This window comes from Triturus cristatus, chromosome 3_2, assembly GCF_964204655.1.
Source record: "Triturus cristatus chromosome 3_2, aTriCri1.1, whole genome shotgun sequence".
Classification (NCBI taxonomy): domain Eukaryota; kingdom Metazoa; phylum Chordata; class Amphibia; order Caudata; family Salamandridae; genus Triturus; species Triturus cristatus.
This window is the reverse complement of record NC_140584.1, coordinates 154,609,572-154,636,578: the sequence shown is the minus strand read 5'-3', so window position 1 is coordinate 154,636,578 and position 27,007 is coordinate 154,609,572. Positions and strand designations below refer to the sequence as shown.

The window sequence follows — 27,007 nt, the reverse complement described above, 5'->3', positions numbered from 1 at the left end:
AGGGATTTATTTTTAGATTTTTTTTAGGGTGGGGGCTGCCTGAAACTGGTACGCCAATGCCCCCACCCACCCGCCATCATTACATCCTTTCTACCCCCCCCGGGGGGCGGAAAGCCCACTTGACGCCAGGGATTTTTTGTTTTATTAGTGTAGGGGTAGGGGCTCCCCAAAATAGGCATGACAATACCCCCACCCCACCCCCAGAGAAACTCCAGTCTTTCCACCCCCCCGGGAGGGTAGTTGGCGGCAGCGGCCCCTGATCTGCCCCCTGGGGGGGGCAGAAAGCCCACTAGGCGCCAGCGAGTACGCAGGCTTTTTTTATGCGTGGGGGTGGGGGCTGTCCAAAATGGTCATACCAATGCCCCCACCCCCACAAAGAATAGCCACAGTAATATCGGGATGAAACCCCCTTCCCCGATTCCCCCCCAGGGAGGCAGAAAGCCCACTGGGTTCCGGCTTTTTTTTAGCAATGTGCATACCTGTGGATTTTGGGCCCTAGCGCAGTTGGCACGTAGGCAAACCTAGCAAACCTGTACATTTTTTAAAACTAGACACCGAGGGGAATCCAGGATGGGGTGACTTGACTGGCTCTCACCAGGTTCTGTTACCCAGAATCCATTGCAAACCTAAAAATGTGTCCAAAATAACAAATTTTCCTCACATTTCTGTGGTGGAAAGTTCTGGAATCTGCGTGGGTCCACAAAATTGCACCCACCCCGCGTTCCCCAAAGTCTTCAGAGAAAAATGGTACCTCACTTGCGTGGGTAGGCCTAGTGCCCGCGTCAGGCAAGGGCCCAAAACCAATTGAGGAGACATCAAAATTACCTATCACAAAACAATCTGGTTTTGCAAAGGGGGTCCCATGAGTTTTTGGCCCCGGGCTTGGCGGCTATCTAGGGAAACCTACCAAACCCACACATTTCTGAAAACTAGACACCCGGGGGATTCCAGGGAGGTATGGCTTGCGTGGATCCCCCAACGTTTCCTTACCCAGAATCCCCTGCAAACCTCAAATTTAGCTGAACAAACACTTTTTTCACATATGTTTGTGTGGTAAACTTGTGGCATCACTGGGCTAACACAAATTTCCTACCACCCAGCATTCCCCCGGGTCTCCCGATAAAAATGGTGCCTCACTCTTGTGGGAGGTCCAAGTACCCGCGACAGGCAAGGGCCCAAAACGCATTGAGGCGACATCAAAATTGCCTATCTCAAAACGACTTAGTTTTGCAAGGGTGGTCACCTGGGTTTTGGTCCGGTGCTCGGCGGCCACCTAGGGAAACCTACCAAACCCACACATTTCTAAAAACTAGACACCCGGGGGATTCCAGGGAGGTATGGCTTGCGTGGATCCCCCAACGTTTCCTTACCCAGAATGCCCTGCAAACCTCAAATTTAGCTGAACAAATCACTTTTTTCACACATTTTTGTGTGGGAAAGTTGTGGAATCACAGGGCTGATACAAATTTCATACCACCCAGCATTCCCCCGGGTCTCCTGATAAAAATTGTGCCTCACTCGTGTGGGAGGCCCAAGTACCCGCGACAGGCAAGGGCCCAAAACGTATTGAGGCGACAAGAAAATTGACTACCTCAAAACGACCTGGTTTTGCAAGGGGGGTCACCTGGGTTTTTGGCCCGGTGCTCGGTGGCCACCTAGGGGAACCTACCAAACCCAGACATTTCTGAAAACTAGATACCCGGGGGATTCCAGGGAGGTATGGCTTGCGTGGATCCCCCAAATTTTCCTTACCCAGGATGCCCTGCAAACCTCAAATTTAGCTGAAAAAAACCAATTTTTCACACATTTTTGTGTGGGAAAGTTGTGGCATCACCGGGCTGACACAAATTTTCTACCACCCAGAGTTCCCCCGGGTGTCCCGATAAAAACGGTGCATCACTCGTGTGGGAGGCCCTAGTACCCGCGACATCGTAATATTTCGGTCTGAAACAGTGTCCATAGAACTGTACGATTTGGCTCCGAACGACTGGGTCTTTCCGAATGTCGATTGGAACCGATTCAGACAGCTCGACTTGCATCGTAATTGGTCATTCGGACATGTATCCAATTCGGTCGGAAACATAGGTCCTGAATCGGATTCGCCGAATCTTAATCACGTTCGAAGCCTTTCCGAACAACATCGTAATTGACCCCTATGTTGGTTGTTACAATGACCGCTTTGTTACATTGAAAACCATTACAATGCAAGTCATTACAACGACTTGCTGTAGGGTGTCAGAAGGTGTTGGATTTACAATCCAACACCTTACCTACTGTAGAACGGACTGGAGTTGGAATAGTAAATTATACTATTCCAACATCCAGAGCCCCCTACAGCATGTCGTTGTAACGACTTGCGTTGTAATGGTATGCGATATAACAACGTGGTCGTTGTAATGACTGCATTGTAATGGCATGCGATGTATCGCATGCGATGTTAACATCGCATATTCCCATGGCCTCAGCATAGTATCCTACGCCGACGACACCCAGCTCATCCTCTTCCTCACCAAGGACTCAACCATCATCTGACTCAACTACCAGGAAAGAATACAGGACGTTGCATCCTTGATGCGCAACAGTTGCCTGAAGCTTAACTCAGAGAAGACAGAAGTTCTCATACTCGGAACTACCCTGTCAGCATGGAACAACACCTGGTGGCCCACTGCACTCAGCAGCCCTCCGACCCAAACGGACCACGCCAGAAACCTCAGCATCGTTCTCGACTCCTCCGTCTCCATGAACAAGCAGGTCAACGCCGTCGCATCCAACTGCTTTAACACCCTGAGCGTCCTCCGGAATACTTTCAAATGGATTCACCCCCGAGTCAAGGAAGACAGTCACCCACGCACTTATAACCAGCAGATTGGACTAAGGAAACACCCTCTAATCCGGCACCAACAAGTCTCTACTCCGCAAGCTCCAGACGATACGGAACACCGCAGCCAGGCTCGTCCTCGGCATATTCCGACACAAGCACATCAGCCAACGCCTACAGAAGCTCCACTGGCTCCCCGTCGAGAAGAGAATCACTTTCAAGATACTCACCCACGCCTACAAATGCCTCCACAACACAGGACCCCAATACCTCAACGAGAGAATCGCCTTCCAAGTACCCAAAAGAAACCTTCGCTGCATCAACCTCGCCCTCACAGAAACCCAGCGCATCCGCAGAGCCAGATTAGGGGGAAGAGCCTTCTCCCACATCGCGGCCAAGACCTGGAACGAGCTCCCTTTCGACATCAGACCTGCCCCCTCCCTGAACACCTTCAGGAAGGCGCTCAAGACCTGGCTCTTCAACCTAATGGAAATTCTGCCCCCCCCTTCACTCCACAGTGCCTTGAGACCCACATTGGTGAGTAGTGCACTTAAAACGCCCTGATTGATTGATTGATTGACATGCCGAAACAAAATATGGGAAGGCACTAGTTCCCATATTTTGTTTCGACATGTCCATATCGGTATTAAACCAGATTCCCAGGTATTTCATCTGTTCTGAATTCCATTTTAGGAGGTAATCTATTAGGAACTCTTTCGCCACCACAGTCGGCAGGAGTACCTCAGTCCTATGCTAATTGATTTTGAGGCCCGGGAGGGCGCCTTGGAGGATCACTATGTGTAGTACGTGATTCAGGTTGTCTTGAGTGAGCAGCATATTTAACAGTACAGAGTCTGCATAGAGAGGCAGGGTCAAAAGGTGTCTCCAAATGTATACGGCTCTGTTTGGGGTGGTGCACAAACACCGGTGACTCTATCACCTACACAAATAGCAGCAGTGACGAACACCATTCATGCCTCGTGATATCACCAGCACCTCTTCCATTAGGCTGTTCATGCTGAAACTGGCTAATTAGTTACAGGAACTGGATCCACACTTGACTTCTTATAGGTATCTAAAATATAAATTTCAAAGCATTTTCTCCATTCATAAAATTTGCCACTGCAGGTAGCAAGGGGTCAGCGTGACGTTTTACAACCATTAGTGTGCACAGATTACTTTGCATTGATCGGTTGGGAATGTTTCCAACTTGGTCTAAACACCCTCAAATGGGCCTCAGCCGTAATAACCGGATGGTGAATATTTTAACCAAGATTTTATTGTCAACATTTATAAGTGCTAAGGGCCAGTATGATGTGCACTGACCAGCATCCTTGTCTGGCTTAAATATTGTTATGCTTTTCTCAGCAAGGAGGATAGTGCTTCACCTAACAGCTCCAGGGGATGCAGCACCAACATCTTTGAGAATTCTTTGTATAATTATTTTATATGTTCGACTGGTCCTGGGGATTTCCCACTTGCCACTCTCTTTCTGGCTGATTGTACTTTCTCTAATGTGATTGGTTACTTGAGGGCCTCAACAAATTCTCTTTCCAGGCTATGGCTATGCAATCTGCGTTTTTTTAGATTTGGTCCCTGGTCATGATTGTGTGGGAATCAAGTTTTGTTCAGCATTCTAAAGAATGTCTGTGGAATCACGTCACTGTTAAATTGGCAGTTGCCCTCTGAGAGGCAATGAGGGCAACTGTCCAAAGAGAGTTCAGCTTCCAATGTTAATCACCACTCGAGGCCAGACGGATCAGCCTCCAGCACATCCAATCCTCTACCACATTGATTAGATGTAATCTTCAAATGCACGTTTTTCATTTATGTGCATCGCAGTAAGTATTGCTTCATGTTTGTTTCATTGCAATGTAATAATTCAGTTTTCACATACATACTTAATGTTTTTTCAGTGCGACCCGATAGCTTGGTTTTTCCTGCCTGTGTTGTTTAGTGTTTTCATATTTTAAACATTGCGACCAGCAGTTTTTTTTTCAAACAGTCAACAGTGCTTCATGTTGTATAATGTTTGTTTCAGCTGTTGGTCAAGTGTTTGGACATGTAGTTTAAACAGTCGGTAAGTATTTGCAGACGCAAAAGTAGATAAAAGGGCAATAAAGAGGCTTATAACTTGGTTGTCGATTTTACTAACATTCAATAAGAGCTGAAAGGAGTATTTGAGATGTGTTTAGACCATTGCTAGGTAGAGGGAATCACCACATTCAGATAGGAGCCGATGAAGGGAGTGCAGGGACAAGAGCTGTAAACACCTTTCTCTTTTCGAAGGCCAAAGGAAGGAACATCAAGCCACCAGATGGACCTTCTAAGCTTGCCCGAGGCACCATAGCCGTGGTGCTCAGAGAGAGCTGTCCTCGTATGGAACAGTAGTTCCGGTGTTCCAAAAAGGTATGTGGGTGAAAAGCGAGTCCACCTAATTAACTTAAACAAGCTCATTTCAGTGCTAAGCTTAGCTTAGTTAGAGGCAAAAATAGAGGGGTTGGAGAACATATGCAGGGACATTCTAAATTAATTTTCTAATGTTGAAGTTTTTCTAATTATATGTTTATTAGCCAATATTGATGTTGCTATTTTTGGCCTATATGGTAACCTCTATACAAATTATGATCACTAGGATAGGACTTTGATTTTAATAAAATCATATCTGTATTGTGTATTCTTCTGTGTCTATTAATGGTCAAAGGAGGTTTGGAGCCCACATACATGCATTTTTGAGTGTTGCATTGGACTGATTATTGCCCAACAAGAACCTTCCTCGAGTAATGTGCAGGTGATTCATGGGTTATAGTTAGGGCCACTGGAATTATGAAGCAGGGAGGACCAAATTATGCAGCAGGGTTGAATCAATTATCCAGCAAGCAAAGGTAAATAATGCGGCATAATGTGGCACCTTGTGTGGGAGTACTCCTCCTTATTTTGTAATTTTTACACAGATTACCACTGGCTGGGCACAGCTTTCACCTCATTATCACCAGTTTAACACCCAAATACCACAATAAGCAACTGAAAGCAACAGAAAGGGAACCAGTCAACCTTTTCAAAGGCCCTTCCACTGCACAGTAGCACATGTGACAGCGTTTTTAGTAACTCTTGATCTGTTTGAGATAGAAACAACATTGTTAAATTAAAATATGCAGATTATACAGCAGATGATGTATGTGGCAATTGCAGGAAATCTATAATTATGCGGAAAATGCAACTGCAAAGTCACATAATTCCCGTGGCCTTGGTTACAGTTCACTGGGTTCTCTGTCTCATGTTGTTCACATTTTGTTATGTTCACTACGACTGCACTGCCAGAGGGACTAGAGAGCCCACAGCTTCAGCTGTATTTTGGACAAGTTCCAAGAAAATGTACCAGAATCGAGGGTGGAGGAAAATTACGTTCTTTTTTCCAATCCGGGTCTTCAGGAAAAACTATTGAACAAACCTTCAATCTGTACTATATGACTTCATCAAGAAAACGATGGCCCTCTTCACTGCCTTCTTAGACTTTCACGAGCCTTTGACTTGGTCAATAGAAACTCAAGTGTAAACCTTAATTTGGATGGATCAGCCATTATTAAAAATTGTGACAAGTCTCTACTCGAACTCAAATGCTCATGCACTAATTGGCACAAGGGGCAAAAGAAGTGAGAATTGTTTTTCAGAACACAGGTTGAAATAGGGATACATATTTCCTTCCCTTACTGTTCAGTCATTACACAAACAACATGTATTCTGTTAGACTGCTTGTTACACCGGACGTGCCTCAAATCAGAGATATAAAAATACCTCTCCTTCTTTATGCTGACTTCTCAGCCTTACTAGCTCAGACACAAAACACCCTTAACACTCAACTGAGCACCATGGAACAGTACTGCAAAATATATAAGTTGTACATAATTCAAGCCGTTCAAATGAAGAAATATTGCTTTGAGGACCAAACCAAATGAGAGCAAAAACAAAGCCTGTGTTTCTAGAAGGACTACTGAGCTTGAAAACGAATGTATGACGTTACAACGCATACATTTACAATGCATGCCTTTACAACGCAGTTTTTACATCGCAACATCCTTTACAACGCATACATTTACAGCGTATGCCACTACAACAAATTTTTAAAACTACATTTACAACGCATTCCATTACATCGCATTATACCTTTACAACGAATACCATTACAACACATACCATTACATTGCATTTAAGGTAAGTGTTGGATAGTGTAGGGGTAAAATGTACTATTCTAACTCCATTGGGTACAACAGTAGGGTAAGCTTTGGATAGTGTAGGGGTGAAAATTACTATTCTAACTCCAGGGGGTGCAACAGTAGGGTAAGTGTTGGATAGTGTAGGGGTAAAAATTGCTATTCTAACCCCAGGGGGTACAACAGTAGGGCAAGCGTTGGATAGTGTAGGGGTACTATGCGTTGTCATGGTATGTGTTGTAATGACATGTGATGTAATGCCTGCGTTGTAGTGACATGCGTTGTAAAGGATGTTGTGATGTAATGACTGCGTTGTAAATGTAGTGCGATGTAAAGACTGCGTTGTAAAGGTTGTTTCCCCTTGAAAACAAGTTCCTTCAAATATCTAGGTGTTCAGCTGTAAACAACATGGTGAGGAGGTCTCCAGCAAAGCAGAGCGAGTAGTCACAGGCATTCTGCGCTTTGCGATTCATTCGAGGTATCCAGGCCATGCCAATCCAAACCATATCTTCCAGTCCAAAGAAGGTAGACTTATATTCTCTGGAGCTGAGGTTTGGGGTCAAGGTCCAGTCACTACATCAATTGGAAGGCTTGAATCCTGCTTCTTGAAGAAAGCACTAAGGCTTCTGTAATCCACTGCCGTATGCACCTTCGAAGCACATTTTGTATATGTATCTATACCAGAGTGATCCTGCACAGCACCTCTGTTCTACACGGTAAGGAGCAAATACAGTGCAACAAACCAACTTGTGGAGAAGACATAGAATGAGTGCAATCTTCTTCACCAAGCTCCAGATAGATGGAAAAACCTAAGCAGAAGCTGGCATATTTAGAAGCCCTGGCTGTATTGACATCCACAACTGAGGCAAGGCTCTAACAAAAGCACTTCTAAACCAGAGACTAGGCCTGTTTTAATGGTATGAATTAATGTTTTTTAGAAGGTTTTATGGACAATTGTCCCAATAAACTTATTCTCACTACTAAAACACAGACTACCCAAAACATACGCTATGGAAATCCTTACAGTTCTAGAAGCACATAAATGCATAACCTGCCCAGAGATCTAGAGCAGAAAATCAAGAACTCTGCCCCCTTCATGGATATCAGCTTGGATATCAGCTTACCAGAAAAGACTCTTCTATATTTTTGTGGTGATGACAACATAGACAAGTTTACAAGGCATATACCAAAACAAATCTTGGGTTACAGTTGATAAATTGTGTATTTAGCATTTGTGTTACATTGAAACTGTTTCATTTTGTTTTCCCTGCATTGACATAGATAACAATTTGTACAAGTGAAAAACCAGGGTGGTTTTGGAGGTAACCAATTCTCATCTGATTTAATTGGTTGTATGATTAGTATAATATATCATACATGCTAAAAAAGAATGCGTGGTGCCCTTTCAGGATCTGGAATGGTGCTGTTAAGCAGCCATACTAGTCAGGTTTCCGCCCCTACTACATGTAGAAATCTATTGGAGCCCAGGAAGTTGTGATAGCTGATGCAGAGGCACACATGCAGAAAGTATAACAGCAATGGAAAGTGTCCCAGATTGTTTGCGATGTATCGGAGCATACATGCGTCAATGTACTGGAAAGTGGCACAGGAGGAGGTGGCTCCAGCAGAGGCGTGCATGCTGTTGTCTGGAACAGCCGTTGGAAATGGTGCTCCTGCAATAGATTCTTACATGCAGAAATGACGATCTTCTCCTTTGAAGTAGCCCAAAGGTGTGATAGCTGCAGCAGAGGCATCCTTCAGAAATGTGGAATATATTTTTTACAACTAGAAGGGGCTTACACTCAGGCAGCACAGCAGAGGAAATTCAGAAGAATACAAGATAATCCTTTCCTTTGGTCAGGGAGAAGAATTATTGTAAATGGAACCATGCAGAACCATGGAAAATCACTGTTGGTGGTGAGCAGTAGATGCGATACGTGCAGGACGGTTGTACACAAGCCAATATTGACTATTACAGGGACAGTGAGAAGATTAAACCGATGCAACACATGCTGCACCTAGTCTGAAAGCACTGAGTTCCATATGCTCAGCCTACACATGGTAAACTCTTTCTTCATCACTAGCTGTGGGGCCGTCAACACTTATTCCTTGAAGTTGGTCTAAAGTTGCAGATCGAACAACCTTCCACCCCCAAAGAGGTGCCCTTTGACACGGTTCTTTAGGAGGGTCGGGTGAAATTGATTCTGCACCTTGGAGATGGAAGATTTGTTCAGGAGTATCTTTTTCAGGAGTATCTATTTCAGGAGAACGTTTGGCAGAGTCCTCCTCAGACTGCTCCACAATCTGGCGAATTTTCTGTTTGCTGTGATCGTTCCGGTCATCCACACTGCCAAAAAAATTGCAAAGGAGTAGTTAAATTTAGAAGCTTTGTTAAAAAATTAAATACAGCTGCGTTCCTTTCTCCACTAAGAATTTTAATGTGTTACTTTTTTTGCCTGCTGCCCACTTGATTACAAAACTCAACCTCTTAAACAGACTCCAAGGTACCTTGAGTGTCACAGTTAGCCTTGGCCTTTTTTAACAGAACACCTTTAATTTATTATATAAATCTATGTATTGTTGTCTGTAAAATAGCATTACAGATATATCATCCACAACCAGAGAAATTAAAACACAATTTTATGCCACTTTACCGACAATCTGTATTCAGGAGAATTTCAACATTCCAATATATTTGGTTAAGATATGTATATTTCCCATAAGGAACTGGTATTTAATAGTTGTGTAAATCACAAGAGCTACTATCCGATTTCAAGGTTCTCAAATAGAGCCGATTCCTCTTGGTACTACACAGTTTTTCTTATCTGTGCCGCTGAAACACCTTAGATCCTCATTAGAGTTATATAAAGCAACTTGTATACATTTTCTTAGTTTTTCAATATAGTTTCTTAATTGGCATTTGCTTCATTGATCATCTTTCACACCTGATGTTTGCATTCAGTTTCATTACTTTCACTGTTAAGCCCCATTTTTCCCATCTTTATTACTTTTTGTGCCGAAGCTCACATGTGTTGCCGACTAGTTGGAATCAGAAACCTTCAACCCTCTCTATAGGCCATTTGTTGATCATGATGTTTACTTGAGTTGTAGAGGGCTACACCATCAGTGATTGTTTTTTGGCATAGATTTTGTAATCTGAACCTATTAAAGAATTATTAATCAAAATGCCTGATAATAGTTTGTCGGAGTCAACGACAACTTTTTGTTTTTCCTTGGGACTCTTTTTCTTCTCTGGTTTCTGCCCGGACATTCACTTTGAAAATCATGATTTGAGATGTGCATGCTTCATTTTGTGCTCTGTGCCAGCCCCACACTAAATCTCATCCAGCGGTCATGTTTTGACTCTCTCCTTGCAAGCCTTCCCTTACCTGGTTCTGCTCTTCACCGCTGCCTGCAGCAGATATCAGACAGCATCAGTAATTAGAATATTTCCTGTTTTGGATAGCACCTTCAAGTTCAATCTTTTTCATCAAGCCTATCTTCAATCTTGCTTCAGATCTCAGTTTTGATTTGCAATGTGAGAAGAATAAAGGTGTTTGATAAAGCAGGGATCCACAGCTCTATGGAAAATCTGGTTGAATGGCAGATGTTAGCCGGGACCTCCTCCCAGGGTTGTGAAATGTTATCACCTATTGCATGCATGCCAGCCCAGGTATTACTAGGATACCCTATGGACCTATCCATTCTGTAACACTGTGAGTCCGTTCTTATTTGTAGGAGGTACCACACATGTGGATTTGGGTATGTGTAGATCTCCTGCGCATTGAACCCACAATATGAAACAGCACAGATTTGGACGGTTGGCTCCCATCATGCTGCCTAATGCTGCTGTGAGTTACCTTCATTAGCATAAGTGCTAGACTTGGAGCTTAGTTCACTTATGTTTTTTCCTATGGAGATCCATGTGGAACCACATCCACACTAGTCCTTTTGCCTAAAAGAACAAGTTACTACTTGTGTAACGATATATCTGTAAGAGACATTAGTTAGTGATAGATTCCTTACCTTAGAATATTCCCCAGGCGTCAGTCTGGAGCCGGAAAGTTTTCTGCTTAGCAGTACCCCTGTGTGCCAGTAGGTGGCAACGTGCGGCTCCGCACCCGTCACTGGCGTCGTGCGCGCCGGGACAACGTCACGGAGGCTACTTAGGCGCCACCCATGCGCGCCGACGTCAGTTCTGTACACAACTTTCCGCGCCGAAATGCAGAGTCATGCGAGAAACTGACCTTTGGTGCATAAAACTAGGGCCTTAAAAGGGGATGACCTTAACCCTAGTATTCAGTTCGCAGAATGGGGAGGACGGGTGGGGCGGTAAGGAATCTATCACTAACTAATGTCTCTTACACAAGTAGTAACTTGTGCATCTGAAAGAGACAAGTTAGTGATAGATTCCTTACCTTAGAATACATACCCCAGCAATACCAGATTACACCAGAAAGTCACGGAGCACAGAACGGCCAAAGAAGCCATCTCTCCGCACCTGACTGTCAAGGCAGTAGTGCTTGGTAAACGTGTGCAGCGAGGCCCACATAGCTGCCTGACAAATATCCTGCGAGGGGACACCGCGTCCCAAGGCAGTAGTGGCTGCAGTTGCCCTGGTCAAATGAGCACGCAGTCCCACAGGAGGCTCCTTCTTGGCCAAGGAGTAAGATGCTTTGATGCACAGAACGACCCACCGGGAGATGGTCTGTTTGTGCACCGCCCGACCTCTTTTGGCGCCCACGCAGCCAACATAGAACTGATCATCTACCCGGAACTGCTGTGTACGCTGCAGATAGAATGCGAGCGCACGTTTTGGGTTCAGACGATGTAGCGGCTCCTCTTCCTGTGAAGGATGTGGAGGCGGAGAAAAGGTGGGCAAAGTAATGGTCTGCCCGATGTGGAAGGGCGTGACAACCTTTGGCAAGAAAGAAGGACTTGTCCTCAGAACCACCTTGTCCGTATGAAAAGAAAGGAAAGGAGGTTTGGAAGAAAGAGCCTGGAGCTCACTCACTCTCCTGGCAGAAGTGATAGCTACCAGGAAAGCCGTCTTGAGAGTAAGAAGACGTAAGGGACAGTTATGAAGGGCTCAAAGGGAGCGCACATCAGAAAAGTCAAGACAATATTCAAGTCCCACTGAGGCATTATGAAGGGCACAGGTGGGAACGTATGCGTAATGCCCTTAAGAAAACGGTTAACAACGGGGGACTTAAAAAGAGAAGGCTGATCAGGAAGCCGTAGGAAGGCAGAGATGGCCAAAAGATAACCTTTAAGAGTGCCCAGAGCAGAGCCCTGCTGGGCCAAAGAGAGAAGGAACAGAAGAACCTCAGAAAGAAGGGCAGAAAGGGGATCCACAGTCTTAGCTGTGCACCATGCCACAAATCTGTTCCACCTACAGGCGTACACCGTTTTACTGGAGGGACGCCTGGCTGCCAACATAACATCACAGACTTCGGGAGGTAGATCGAAAGGTGTCAACTGTCGCCGCTCAATCTCCAAGCATGGAGGTGGAGGCTGGACAGGTTCGGGTGTAGGACCGTTCCCTGATGGTGCGACAGAAGATCCTCCCGAAGAGGCAGACGGAGCGGGGGATCGATGCTCATACTGAGTAGCTCGGGATACCATACTTTTCGAGCCCAGTCCAGAGCCACAAGAATAACTTGGGCCCGGTCGCGCCTGATCTTCTTCATTACTGTGGGCAGAACTGGTATAGGCGGAAAAGCGTACAACAGACCGCAGCTTCACTCAAGACGAAAAGCGTCTCTGAGCGAGTGCCGCCTTGGAAATTCCAACGCGCAGAACTGATGACATTGCGCATTCTCTTCGGTGGCGAATAGATCTAACCAAGGCTCTCCCCATCGCAGAAAGAGACCTTGCGCCACATCCAAGTTCAGACGCCACTCGTGATCCACCATGCACCGGCGGCTGAGTTCGTCCGCCTGGCGTTCAGAGAACCTGCCAGGTGTTGAACCACCAAGGTAATGCCTTGATGTCCCAACCACGTCCAGAAGCGAGAGCCTCCTGACATAGGGTCCATGACCCCACCCGCCCTGTTTGTTGCAATACCATATGGTGGTGGTGTTGTCCTTGAACACCTGCACCACTCTTCCCCGGACAGAGGGAAGGAATGCCTTCAGTGCAAGCCGGATCGCCCGCAGCTCCAGAAGGTTGATATGGAGCCGGGACTCCGCCGGAGACCAGAGGCCTCTGATCTCCACCTCTCCCATGTGGCCTCCCCAACCCAGGAGGGATGCATCCATCACTACTGTGTGCTCCAGTTGGGGAAGGGAGAGGGATCTGCCATTGACCCAATCGCGATTCGTGAGCCACCACTGCAATTGCCGTGCAGCGCCCTCCGAGATCTGGACATGATTGGACAGGTTGCCCTGATGCTGCGCCCACTGGAACTTCAGGTCCCACTGCAGAGCCCGCATATGCCATCTGGCATGCGGCACCAGCAGGATGCAGGAGGCCATCAGGCCCAGAAGCCGGAGGGTCATCCTGACTGAAACCCGGGATAGAGGCTGAAAGAGCGGAACCATAGCCTGAATATCCCGGAATCGCTGTTCGGGAGGATAAACCCGAAACAGCGTCAAATCCAGAACCGCTACGATGAAAGGGAGCTTCTGAGAGGGACTCAGGTGCGACTTCGGCACATTGATGAAGAACTCCAGCAGATGCAGGAGGCCGGCCGTAGTCTGGAGGTGGGAGACAACTGCCTGGGGCGAACCCGCCTTCAACAGCCAGTCGTCGAGGTAGGGGAAGACTGACACCCCTGACCTGCGCAGATGAGCTGCGACCACCGCCATCACTTTCGTGAACACCCGAGGGGCACTGGTAAGGCCGAAGGGGAGCACAGCAAACTGAAAATGCTCCTGGCTTACCGTGAACCGCAGGTAACGCCGGTAGGCCAGCAGGACGGGAATGTGAAAATAAGCGCCCTGCAAGTCCAACGCTACCATCCAGTCTCCAGGGTCCAGGGCAGACAGGACCTGAGCCAGAGTCAGCATCTTGAACTTCTCCTTCCGGAGGAAGCGATTGACATCCCGGAGGTCCAAGATGGGGCGCAGGCCCCCCTTGTCCTTCTTGGGGACCAGAAAGTAGTGGGAATGGGGAACAACCTTTACAACGCAACTTTTACAACGCACTACACTTACAACGCATTTTTTACAACGCAAAATCCATTACAACGCACTACACTTACAACGCATGACACTACAACGCATTTTTAAAAACTACCTTTACAACGCATTCCATTACAACGCCTACCATTACAACGCATAATATTACACTACACTATCCAACACTTACCCTACTGTTGCACCCCCTGGAGATAGAATAGTAATTTTTACCCCTATACTATCCAACACTTACCCTACTGTTGCACCCCCTGGAGTTTAGAATAGTAATTTTTACCCCTATACTATCCAACACTTACCCTACTGTTGCACCCCCTGGAGTTAGAATAGTAATTTTTACCCCTATACTATCCAACACTTACCCTACCGTTGCACCCCCTGGAGTTAGAATAGTAATTTTTACCCCTATACTATCCAACACTTACCCTACTGTTGCACCCCCTGGAGTTAGAATAGTAATTTTTACCCCTATACTATCCAACACTTACCCTACTGTTGCACCCCCTGGAGTTAGAATAGCAATTTTTACCCCTATACTATCCAACACTTACCCTACTGTTGCACCCCCTGGAGTTAGAATAGCAATTTTTACCCCTATACTATCCAACACTTACCCTACTGTTGCACCCCCTGGAGTTAGAATAGCAATTTTTACCCCTATACTATCCAACACTTACCCTACTGTTGCACCCCCTGGAGTTAGAATAGCAATTTTTACCCCTATACTATCCAACACTTACCCTACTGTTGCACCCCCTGGAGTTAGAATAGCAATTTTTACCCCTATACTATCCAACACTTACCCTACTGTTGCACCCCCTGGAGTTAGAATAGCAATTTTTACCCCTATACTATCCAACACTTACCCTACTGTTGCACCCCCTGGAGTTAGAATAGTAATTTTTACCCCTATACTATCCAACACTTACCCTACTGTTGCACCCCCTGGAGTTAGAATAGTAATTTTTACCCCTATACTATCCAACACTTACCCTACTGTTGCACCCCCTGGAGTTAGAATAGTAATTTTTACCCCTATACTATCTAATACTTACCTTAAATGCAATTTTATATTATGCGTTGTAATGGTATGCGTTGTAAAGGTAGTTTTTAAAAATGCGTTGTAGTGTCATGCGTTGTAAGTGTAGTGCGTTGTAATGGATTTTGCGTTGTAAAAAATGCGTTGTAAGTGCATGCGTTGTAAAGTGTGCGTTGTAACGTCATACATCCAGTGGGAATAGCAACCACCCCTACTTCCTGATCGGGAACGTATTCGATGGCCCCCTTGGCCAGGAGGGCCATGACTACCTGACAGAGAAGAGCCAAATGATCCCACGACATGCGGTGGAACCGAGGTGGCATGGCTGGAGGGGAGGACAGAAAGGGGAGCGAGTAACCCTGGCAGATTATCTGCAGCACCCACTTGTCTGATGTAATCCCGCGCCAGTGGTGGAGGTGAACCCTGCCACCCACTGCCTGGGGTGCTCCCTGAAGCTCAGATTAGGAAGGTTTTGAGGCGGAAGCAGTGGGGTGGAAGTGGACTGCCCCACACGCTGGTTACCAGACCCGCCCCTGCGGAACCCACGTCCACGGCCTCGCTGAGGCTGGCTTTGCACAGGCTTGCTGGAAGAGCGTGCCTGGGCACCCCTGCCCTGGCCATGAAAGGAACGAAACCCCGTCCTGGCAGGGGTTTTCGAGAAAAGACCCAAAGACTTGGCCGTGGCACAAGAGTCTTTAAAGCGCTCCTGGGCATTGTCAGCCTTATCACCAAAGAGGCAGGAGCCATCAAAGGGCATGTCCATGAGCGAGCTCTGGACATCGGGTGAGAAGCCAGTGGAACGTAACCAGGCGTGGCGCCGCAATGCCACCGTCGTGGAAATCGCCCTGCCCAACGAATCAGCGATGTCCAAACCACACCGGATGGCAAACATCGCCGCATCCTTGCCCTCCGCAATAGCTTGGGAAAGGACAGCCTGGACCTCCTCAGAGCACTGAGGCAGAACCTATGCCACCGAATCCCACACTGCGTGGGAGTAACGGCCCAATAAGCAGGCGGTATTAACCGATCTCACCCCCAAACTGGCTGAGAACAACCTCTTGCCATATTGGTCCAGCCTCTTAGAGCCCTTGTCCGGCGGAGCCGAGGGAAAGACACTGCGATGTCGAGGCCTGAATGACCAGGCTCTCAGGCGTGGGGTGAGTGGTCAAGAATTCAGGATCACCAGGCACCGGGCGATGACGCCTAGCGACGTTCTTATCCACTGGCAACCCAGAGGCCGGCCGCAACCACATACCCAAGAGGACTTCGGTAAGGGCCTCATTGAAAGGGAACAGCGGCTCCGATGACGTAGACACTGTCTGGAGCACCTCCGTAAGGAGGTTGGTCCTAAGGGCCACCGTAGGGAGGTCAAGGTGGAGAGTCTCCGTGGTTCGCCGCAGCACCATAGTGTAGGAAGCCCCCTCTTCCATAGTAGGCGGACGTGAGGCAAACCCCGGGTCAGAAGACACATCAAGCTCACCCACGTCTTGAAGGTCATCCACCCAATCTTGCTCGGAGTCACACTGCCGCGCCAAGGGGTCCTCGGAGCCGTCCCAGTCCTCATCCGGCTCCGGGGTAGAAGGAGCTGATCGCGGCGGCAGGACCGGAGCTGGAGAGGGGCCAGCGGCGCCGGGAGCAGCACCAGGAGCAGCACCGGCCAGGGCCGAACCGGAGCCCCCTCCCAATGAGGATCCCAGATCGGAACGAAATGATCTGAGAACCGCGGCAGGGGCGGGATAAACGGCTCCCAGTGCGGCGCCTGTGGCGGAGCCAGGGGTGGCGCTGGTGCCGGAGCCAAGGGCAACGCCGGGGCCGGAGCCAGCGGCATTGCACCTTGCAGCGCCGGGGCCGGAGCCACGGGCGCTGGATCCAGTGGCTCTGGGGCTGGTGCCGGAGGCGTTGCCGCCGGGTCAACAGGATCTGGACACAGGGCCGCGGGGCCCACAAGCGCACCGGCGGGAGCCCGAGGCCAAAACAGGCAGTCCAAGGCAGCAAGAAACTCTTGCTGCTGTTCGGGAGTCGCCGACAGACCTGGGTATAGCAGGTAGGCCGTGGGACTCCCAGGATCCAGAGGAGCCGCAGGGGTGGAGCCCCTGTCCCCCACATCCGCCTACGGGGAGCGAAGGGGGACGTCGGAGAGCAAACACGCTTCTTCGACTTCTTCTTATGTCGTCGCTTACCAGAATCTGAAGGTGAAGACTTAGAGTCCGAGGAGCGACGGCTGCGGTCCCGCGAACGGTCCCGCGAGCGGTCCCGCGAACGGCCCCTAGACCCGAAGCGGCCATGAGAGGAGTGCCGGACCTCCAGCAACTTCCGGTGCCGCTCCCGCAATGCCTTCGGGGCCATAGCATGGCAGTCCCGACAATCCCGGGAGTCGTGGTTGGTCTCCAGGCAGTAGTGGCAGACATCATGGGAGTCCGCCACCGACATATTACGGTGGCACGACCCGCAAGACTTAAAGCCGGGCATCCATACGTGCACCAGGAGACCCAAAGAAGGAGACAAAAGTCTCCAAAAAGTGGTCAAAAAATGACCGAGGTACGTGCTCAATCCGGATCTGCGCTTTCGGTGCAGAAAAAGAAAGAACTGATGTCAACGCGCCTGGGTGGCACCTAAGTAGCCTCCGTGACGTCGTCCCGGCGCACACGACGCCAGTGACGGGCGCGGAGCCGCACGGCGCCTCCTACTGGCGCTCAGGGGTATGGCTAAGCAGAAAACTTTCCGGATCCAGACTGACAGCTGGAGAATATTCTAAGGTAAGGAATCTATCACTAACGTGTCTCTTTCAGATATCTGAAACAGTAAGTACAGGTTCCCATGCTCATAACCCTTCTGCTCCTTAGGATAAAGTGTTTATCCAATGTGCTAAAAATGAAAAAAACTAAATTTAAGGAGTGATTTTTGTTCTTTCAAACACACACATGCATTCTGAAAAAGCCACCTCGCCAAGAGATCTTGCTTAAGAATGTAAACAAAAGAAAAGTCAGTAACTGTAATAACATGGTGACTATATGAGAAGAAGTTTCAGAAAGAAGAAAAAGTGGAGACCAAGAATATGGGTAAAGATGGATTACAAAGAATATCCCAGTCTATCCATGCTTTGCTGCTTTACCTACTCCAGGGACCAATAAAACGTATTAAGGTCGGGCCTTCTAATGATTGGTGCTTACAGATGCCAGGCCCTGTCACAAATACTTGTTATTTGTTCAACACCCAATGCCCTCGGTGCTGCCACGCTGCATAAAAACGTTACAAAAACATGAAATATCCAATTGGATTGTTGACCACAGAAAGCCAGACCCTTAAAGAGATAGACAGCCAGACCACTTAATTGAAAACAGGCCAGAATGAATGCAACATGCAAAGTACTAAAAGGGAAAATAAACCATCTACAGCAGCTGCACAAGTAAAAATGCAAAAACACAAGTCAAGATAAAGCTATGCAGTTCGATTTGAAAAACAAAATAGACATTGGAAGTGTGTATTTCTGGATAAATCCACATATGCTGGTCTCATTCCTCATCAGTGGAAAGACTTGGAAGCTGGGAGAATGGCCATTTATTCATAGTGATCGAACCCTGAACTAGCCATCAAAGTTAATTCCATATAAATCCCCCATCTATTAACTCTCCATCTCCAGTTATGCTTTGAATGCATGGAAGAGACACTTGTCCATGTCTTTGTGCACCCTACAACTTACTTGATGTACCATCTATCTTCCAGTCCATACTCCTTTCCCGAAAACCCACAGCGGTGCCAGAGGCATTTTGGCAGCCTGTGTTCCATCATTATGGCAGCAGCTGCAATCTGAAATGAACAGGAAAGGAACATTCTTTAAAGATATTGATTATGGGTTTGCCAGAAGTACAACCAGCAAGGATTTCTTAATAATAGGCCAAGTACATGTACCTTGCTTGGAGAGAAGGATAACCTGGTAACTGAATTTAGTTGTACATCCTGGTCCTTAATAGGTAACGGTTTAAAGGGGTCAAAGAACTATATCCAGTATTTTGGGATATCGCAGTTCTTATCGCAAGTTATTCCGATAATCCAAAGTAGTGAAGCAAGAGAAGATGTGGCCTTTGTAGTTTTCTTAGGTTTATTTTTAATTGTGATTTATGGTGAACCAGAATGACAACACAAACTAAAGTGCTGCCAACACGTATTTCGCCTCTTGGTGGTGTGTAGGCTGGGGCCTTTTCAAGGCGTAGGTATGATGGTCTGGTAGGGCGCACGCATAAATAATAGAAATAAGATCGTATTATTAGAGAGTCTTTGTGGACTTGCATGTGATCACACACGCCGATACTTCTTTCTTTTAAGCTCAGGACCACATCTTCACCCCTCTCCACCGCAAGGGACAATGTATAACTGCCCTCTAATGATATGATGTTGTCTCTATTACATATGCGTGCGCCCTACCAGACCATCTTACCTACGCCTTAAAAAAGCTTCAGGACTGCGCACTGCCAAGGGGCGAAACTCATGTTCGCAGCATATTAGTTTGCATTGTCATTCTGAATCACCAGAAAAACTCAGTATAATCACAATTTTAATAAAATGAGAAAGCTACAAAGGCCACATCTTCCCTTACTTCATTACTCTGGATTATCAGAATAACTTGGGATAAAAACTACGATATCCCAAAATAATGGATATGATTGTTTGACCTCTTCAAATCGTTACTCATTAGTGTATAGGATTTACAACTAAATTCAGTTACCATCTCTGTCCTTCTCTCCAACCAGAGTGTTCTACATTTATAGGTTAGGGGCATTCTGGACATCTGGTTCTTACAAAATAACCCATTGAATTAGGACAGACACCCGGGACTAATAACTCCTCTCTTCACTTCACTGCAAATACATGTCCCCATCGTGACTGGATCAGGACTAAATTCAGAGCTAAAGTTTTTAAAATTAAGAACCGATGCTGCTGGTCTAGTGTGGATACATCCATAGCAACTCGCATGGGTAAGCTAGAAGTAGAGCTTCCTAGCCCAATTTGATGACAAGCCAAAGTGATGTAAATTTACCCTATGTAATATTACTGCACAAAATATGGGAATTGTCTCACGGAGGGTTCTGAGTGTAGCCCGAAGAGCTATACTGGCTGTTAAATAGCTTCTACAGAATTTATAAACCTAAGCCGCAGGTGGGGGCCTGTAAAGAGGAAGAGGACTATCCTAGTCAAAGGATGAAGGGATAACGTTCTATACTCATTGAGTGTAGAATGTTCTAAATTAAAATTTAAAAAGGAAAATAAGCATATTGGAGCAGAACGTATAGACAATTATTGCCCCCCTGCCTTTCTGTTGTCTTCAGTGAAGCCAACAACATTTTAATGTTCTATTGAAATTTATGCACCATCTATGTGAACACAAGGTTAAAATATACAGCACTGTATGTATGTTACTCTACTCTATGCCATTCCTATTTATGCCATTCTAGCGAACACCACTCCAAATAACCTCATTCAAGTTTATTCCAGTCCAATATGCCAATTTATACTGCATCAAAGTAGAATTTAAGACAGTGTCCACCACTATATTGTCCTGCACGCTACTTTATATCACTCTGCTCCAGAACAGTAAAATGTTCCAATATTACACATTTGTTACTAACATTACAAAAGCGATTGAAAGTCACAAAAAACTCAAAGGTTAAACATAAGCTATAGTTAAACAAAATGTATTTATAATTACTATACAAACCCAACTTAAACTACACAAACACTTAAATTTGTACAGTTATAGTTATATATTGCATTTATAATTTAAGTGCCACTTTCACAGTAATATGTCATGCTTAATAACTCACATTTCAACTTACCACCTTAAAATTCACATAAATCATGCACCTCTGTAAATTTTTACTTCTCACTTTACTAGCCACACTACATTAACTATAACTCTCCATAGTACAGTGTAGTGTGTTCAGGCATATCATGTAATTTGACATGTCATAAGCGTTGTTATTAGTGCAGTGATTTCACATGCTCTAACGTCTGTAATACGCAAGGGTATAGGTGAAGAAGAATCAAAGGCCTAATCTACCTACACGTTGTGCTTTCAACTGCCGCACATCTCCATAGGTGCTCTCCATAGCTAAGACTATGACAGTAAATCATACGCACAGGACTCACATGTGCTCTTCAGAGCTAAGGCTCTTCAACATCCTACTCATACAGGACTCTCTTGTGCTCGCCACAGCTCTTGCTATTTGCTTGCCGCACAGTTATCCAGGACACACATTCAAAGTGCTTACTCTTAGAATGGCAAACATGAAATCAAGGCTTACCTGAGCTCGCCACAGCTCATCTTTTTCCTTGTCCATATTGGAATGTGTGTCTCCCAATGTGGCGATCAGCAAGTTGAACATCAGCAGGAAAGCGATGACACAGAAGGAACAGTAAAGGGGGCTGTACATGATGGGGTTCTGCACAGTATAATTAGCAGGTCCATTTAGGATGTTATGGAAGAGCTCATAGGTGCTTATGAGGGAAATCGGATAATTCTCAAAAGCACCAAATGCCAATTGGTCAACCTCCTGGAAAGCCACATACAATGCTGAAGGAAGAAAAAAAATGTAATGATGAGACGAGGCAATGAAAGATTGGAATAATTATATAGATAACATGTATGTGCTTGTGGAGTGTGAGGTGGATGTATGTCTGGACTGTGTATGCGAGAAAAGGAGAGAAAGAAATAAAAATGCGTATCGGTAGAGGTGGGAAACGTGTTAGAGTCAGGAGAAAAGTATGAGAAATTACGTTAAGAATCACATTGTAAAGATCTTTACAGCTGCATAATGTTAATGTTTCTTCTTTCACCGCTTATTGTGTTTATGCAGACTAAGACATCCTGTATGGTCGAGTATCTGATCACTTAAGTATGAAATGTAAGCAGCTTGTAAGGCAGCAAAATGCTGCCAGTGACACATCACACATTGTATCCAGCTAAATCACAAAATGTGCTTCTTATCCTGAGTTAATCCAAATGGCATTAGTTACTTAAACCTGGTTTATTTATTTATTTAAGGTTCTGTATAGCGCGACCATGACCCAGGTGGGTATCAAAGCGCTTTACACATGGTTTAGGTAGACAACGGAAAACAGTAAGGGAAGAAAAATCAGGGTAACAGAGGGACAATATACAACAGGGGCAAGATGAAATTAAGGTAAACATAGAAGGCAGGTTGGGTGAGAACAACAAGTAGGGCAATATACATCAAGATCAAACAAGACAGTATGACAGGCGACAAAGGGTCGCAACAAATGAAATGTAAACAGTAAGTTAGAGGCAAGAGGAGCACAGGATCTAGTTCAACGCATTGTTCATTAGTAGAGCTTTAACTTCCGTTTTGAAGGCAAGTGTAAAGGGAATCAGTCTTGTTTCCACTGGAAGGGAGTTCCAGATTCTCGGGGCGATGCGAGAGAATGTACGATTGTAGGTTTTAAGCTTATAAAATTTCTTAGGCTTGAGCAGCAGTGTGCCGGTGCTCCTTGTGGACCTGGAGCCACCAGAAAGTTCCAGCTTGTTTGTCAGGTAGAGTGGGGTGTTGAAGTGTAGTGCTCTATGGGTCTTACAAGCGATCTTTAGTTGGATCCTTGCTTCAAAGGGAAGCCAATTGTGTGATTTCAGGTCTGGCGAAATGTGGTTGGACTTCTTAGAACCTGTGATGAGTCTAGTAGCAGCATTCAGAGATGCTCTGATAGGGGCTAAACTGAGTTTCGGCAGTCCGCAAAGAGTTGCACTGCCGTATTCTAGTCTAGAGATGACAAGTGTTTGCACCGCCACTTTAAAGTCATCATGGGGAAGGTATGGTTTGAGTTTTCTTAGGATGTAAAGTTGGAAGTTCGCTCCTTTTGTCGATGATCTGATGTGGTCTTGCATGTTAAAGTTTTTGTCTAGCACAACTCCCAGTAATTTAGTGGAGTCAATGATGTGAAGGGTGCAGTTGAGGGCGGTGAGGTTATTGCGAAATTTCACCATACTGGGGGTTTGCTAGCAGGTGCAATGAGGAGGAATTCCATCTTGAGGGTGTTTAATTTGAGATGGTTGGAGGTTAGCCAGCTGAGGGTTTTGAGCAGGGTACCGTTGAAAGATTTGATGTCTTCTGGGAGGAGATTTTCATGTAGAGTTGGGTGTCATCCACATAAATGTGATATTGGATATTGGAGGCTTTAAGAATTACAGTCAATGGTTCCAGGAAAAGGTTAAAGAATGTGGGGGAGAGTGAGGATCCTTGGGGGACCCCCAGTGTACAGGGACTAGGGTTGGAGAGAGACTGGTTGGATTTATTTCTTTGTGTTCTGTTGTTGAGGAAAGAGGAAAACCATTTAAGGACCGTGCCTGAGAGCCCCATTCTGCGTTCCAAAAGGTAGAGTAGATTGTCATGTTTGACAGTGTCAAAAGCAGATGAGAGATTGAGCAGAATTAAAAGGCAGACTTCGTTTTGGTCAAGCAAAGTGAGAGCATCGTCCACTATGTGAGTGATGGTCGTTTCGGTGCTGTGGCCAGTGCAGAAGCCCGATTGGAATAGGTCGAGAAGCTGGAATTGCTCAATGTGTTTGCGTAGTTGTACATGAACACATTTCTCGAGAAATTTTGCCAGGGTGGGTATGTTTGTGATTGGGCGGTAGTTGTTCAGGTCAACAGGGTTTTTTGAGAATAGGGAGCACTAGGCCCGACTTCAAGCAGTCCGGGATGTCACCTTGAAGAAGTGAGGCATTGATGATCTTGGACCAGAGCGGTGCTAGTGAACCTCTCATTTCTTTAAAGAGGTTGGGGGTAAGGGGTAAGTGATTTGAGGGTTTAAGGGTTGAGAGAATATTGAGGATGGTAATGTCATTGAGGGGAGTGAATTGACTCCATGAAGCATTGTTTTTGAGGGAGAGACGATGAGGTGAGGGCAGGGGTGTGGAGACAGAGGAGTCAGGAGAGGGCGAGGGAATGAGTGCAGCAGACCTTAGATCTGATTCGATTTTGTTAATCTTTTCGAGGAAGAATTCAGCAACCGCATCGCAGTTTGGTTACGGGCGAGCGAGGTGTTGAGCTTGGGTAGAGGTGTTGTTGGATTGTGATTTAATGAGCTCAAAAAGTAGTTTCGGGCGATTTTTGGCTTTGTCAGGTTGGTATTTGAAAAAGTTGGCTTTCGCCGTTCTAATGAGTTTGGTGCATCTACTTCTTTTGAATCTTAGCGTTTTTAGAAGATCAGTGGAGGGAGTGGATCTCCACTTGCATTCAGCTAGTCTTAGACTGCATCTGTCCGCATTTAGTCTGCCATTGAACCAAGGTTTGGAGTCTTTTATTGGGATTCTTTTTAGTTGTAGGGGGCCCTATCATTCAAGGCAGATAGCATGGCATTGTTATAGTGTTTGGTAAGGTCGTAAACGTTGTTCATGTTTGCAGGCGGCAGAAGGGAGAAATTGCATCGCACTATGCACTCATTAACGCTTGTGTTATGGAGCGATATTTTCCAGTGTTTTAGTTTCAGTGGTTGTGCATTTTTGTGGTTTTAACTTTCAAGTATCAGGAAGTTGATATAATGATGGTCAGACCAGTCACAGGGGAGAATGGAATCGAGATGAATGGAGTTGGGGTTGGAGAGGATGAGATCCAGTGTCGAGCCTAAGTTGTGTGTGGGGCTGTCGCAGAATTGGGTCAGAGAGAGGTCGGGTAGGAAGTTTTTGAGGGTTGTAACCATCTGTTCGTGCGGGTCATTCCAGTGGAGATTGAAGTCACCAAGGAAGATCTGGGCGCAGTGTCGGCCCAGGTTGGAGGAGATGGTTGCCATAATTTGTTCAATTAGATGGAGGTTATCACCTGGGGGGTGGCAGAAGATGTAAAGGCTGCATAAGGGTCTATGCGTGCTTGTGATATCTATGCATAGGTATTCACAGGATGAGAGATTAGCTGAAGGGGACTGTTCTGTTATGAGAGAGTTGCAGAAGATACAGGCTATGCCACCTCCTGTTTTCTTAACTCGGTCGAGTCTGATAATGTTGTGACCGGGAGGGACTAATAGGTCAAGGATAGGGCCAGAGGAGTCGTTGAGCCATGTTTCTGTTAGGATAAGGAGGTCCAGATCTTGGGCAAGGATGAGATCAGCAAGGTCTTTGGCATGTTTCACCGCTGATCTGCAGTTAAATGACATGCTTTTCAGGTGTGATTTGTGCAAGGTGTCAGTAAGCGCGGGTTGTGTAGTGGGGATCCACATGAGGTTATTGATGTTTATGGAATTGGCGTTGAGTCTGGGCGTTCTATGGGGGTTGGGCGTGATGCTTTAGATGGGTTCCACATTACCATGATGAAGGAATGTTGAGTTAGGGACATTTAGTGGGGCTGTTTGTGAGGATCTAGCAGGGACTGAGATAGCCGAAAGAGGAGAGGTGTACTCAAGGAGGATGGAGAGAATATCAGGTTCTGAGTATGGAGAGGTGTACTCAAGGAAGAGAATATCAGGGTCTGAATATGGATTTTTGGATCTGGCAGATCTAGACGGGGCGTTAGTTTAGGGAGTGGTATTCGAATTCTGGGCAGGGGGTGTCGGGTGGATGATATGCGGGATCTCATGTGATGTCATATTGGAAGAGAGATGAGGGATCTCACGTGTGGACATGTTGTAAGAGAGATCAAGGGCTAACTCTTCGGTGGACTTAATGAGTTTTTGGATGACAGTTTTGAGAGTTAGCAGTTCAAGGTTTATTTTCTTGAGCTTAGAAGCAGGATCTGAATGTGGTTTAGGGGTCACGTGGAGGGGAGGAGGAGTGTTGGGCAGTGGAGAGGGCGGAGGGGAGATAAGAACAGGAGGGGTGGAGGAAATCCACTAATGGAGAGTTCCCTCTCCGATGTACGGGCACGCAAGGCGAGTGGGCGATGTAAGGGAGGTTAGGGGTAGGAAGATTGAATGACTTCCTGTTGGAAAGTGGGTAAGCCCGCTGTCGAGTGAGTGGTTGATTGGCCAAAAAAGGAGAGGTAGCAATGTCAGAGTACCAACATCTTTGGATCTCCTAGAACGCATGTTGCCCTCTCCCAACCATGGTCTTTAAGGCTCAATGTAAATCAATAGATCAAGGATGCTGGTGATATAGTAAGAGAAAATGACAGCAGAATTAACCTTTCGTGTATTTAGGAGAAATGTGGCTCATTTGCTTCTGGGCACACTGCTCAACAATGTGAAAAAACTTGAAATACCATCCTTATTAGAAAAGACAGACTGGGTACACATTGGCTTCCTCAAGTGGGTTTATCCCTTTCCATAAATTATACACAAAAGCGTAGCCTTCTTTTTGTTAGAGGTTTGTGATGGATCCGGGATTGTTACAGTGAACTGCCATGCCGATTCTAACATAGCTGCCGGACTGTCCCAGCCCGGAAGTGAGATTCACGTTCCATGCAACTGGACCAGAAGCCTGCTTCCGACGATCCAAGAGTCAAAAGGCCGAGTGACAGAAAAGGGAAAAACTCCGAAGACTGAGGAGCTGACAGAAATGCGACTCTACATGGGAGGAGACAGAGAAGAAGAACGCTGACAGGAAGGATCCAGGGAGCGGAGGGACGATGGAAATGCTCGCCGCAAAGAAGAGGAGGACAGCACCGACGAGATATGCTCAGGGAGCAACACGCCCGAGTCCAGTACTCCCTCGAGGTAAACAGAGGCTGTGACTCTCCTCCCCACAGCCCTGGAGGGTTGTGGGCTCAGGCAAGGGACCCGCTTATCTATTTTATCACTTAAGGGCTGGTGGACGGGTTTGTGGGCGGCACCGCCGTAGTTGGACGCCTTACCTCACCCCTATG

General features: G+C 46.3%; 1 protein-coding gene across 1 annotated transcript in view; it reads right to left on the bottom strand.

Annotated features, from left to right (window-relative positions):
• Positions 1–8,232: 8,232 nt before the first annotated feature.
• LOC146856932 (transient receptor potential cation channel subfamily V member 6-like) overlaps positions 8,233–27,007 on the bottom strand; it is a 254,437-nt gene continuing 235,662 nt past the window's right edge. The window contains exons 13-15 of the mRNA XM_085647392.1: positions 21,507–21,775; positions 18,908–19,014; positions 8,233–9,376 (exon numbers count right to left, since the gene is read on the bottom strand). Coding sequence (XP_085503518.1) covers positions 9,082–9,376; positions 18,908–19,014; positions 21,507–21,775 — 671 coding nt within the window. The 3' untranslated portion in view covers positions 8,233–9,081. The remainder of the gene's footprint in view (positions 9,377–18,907; positions 19,015–21,506; positions 21,776–27,007) is intronic.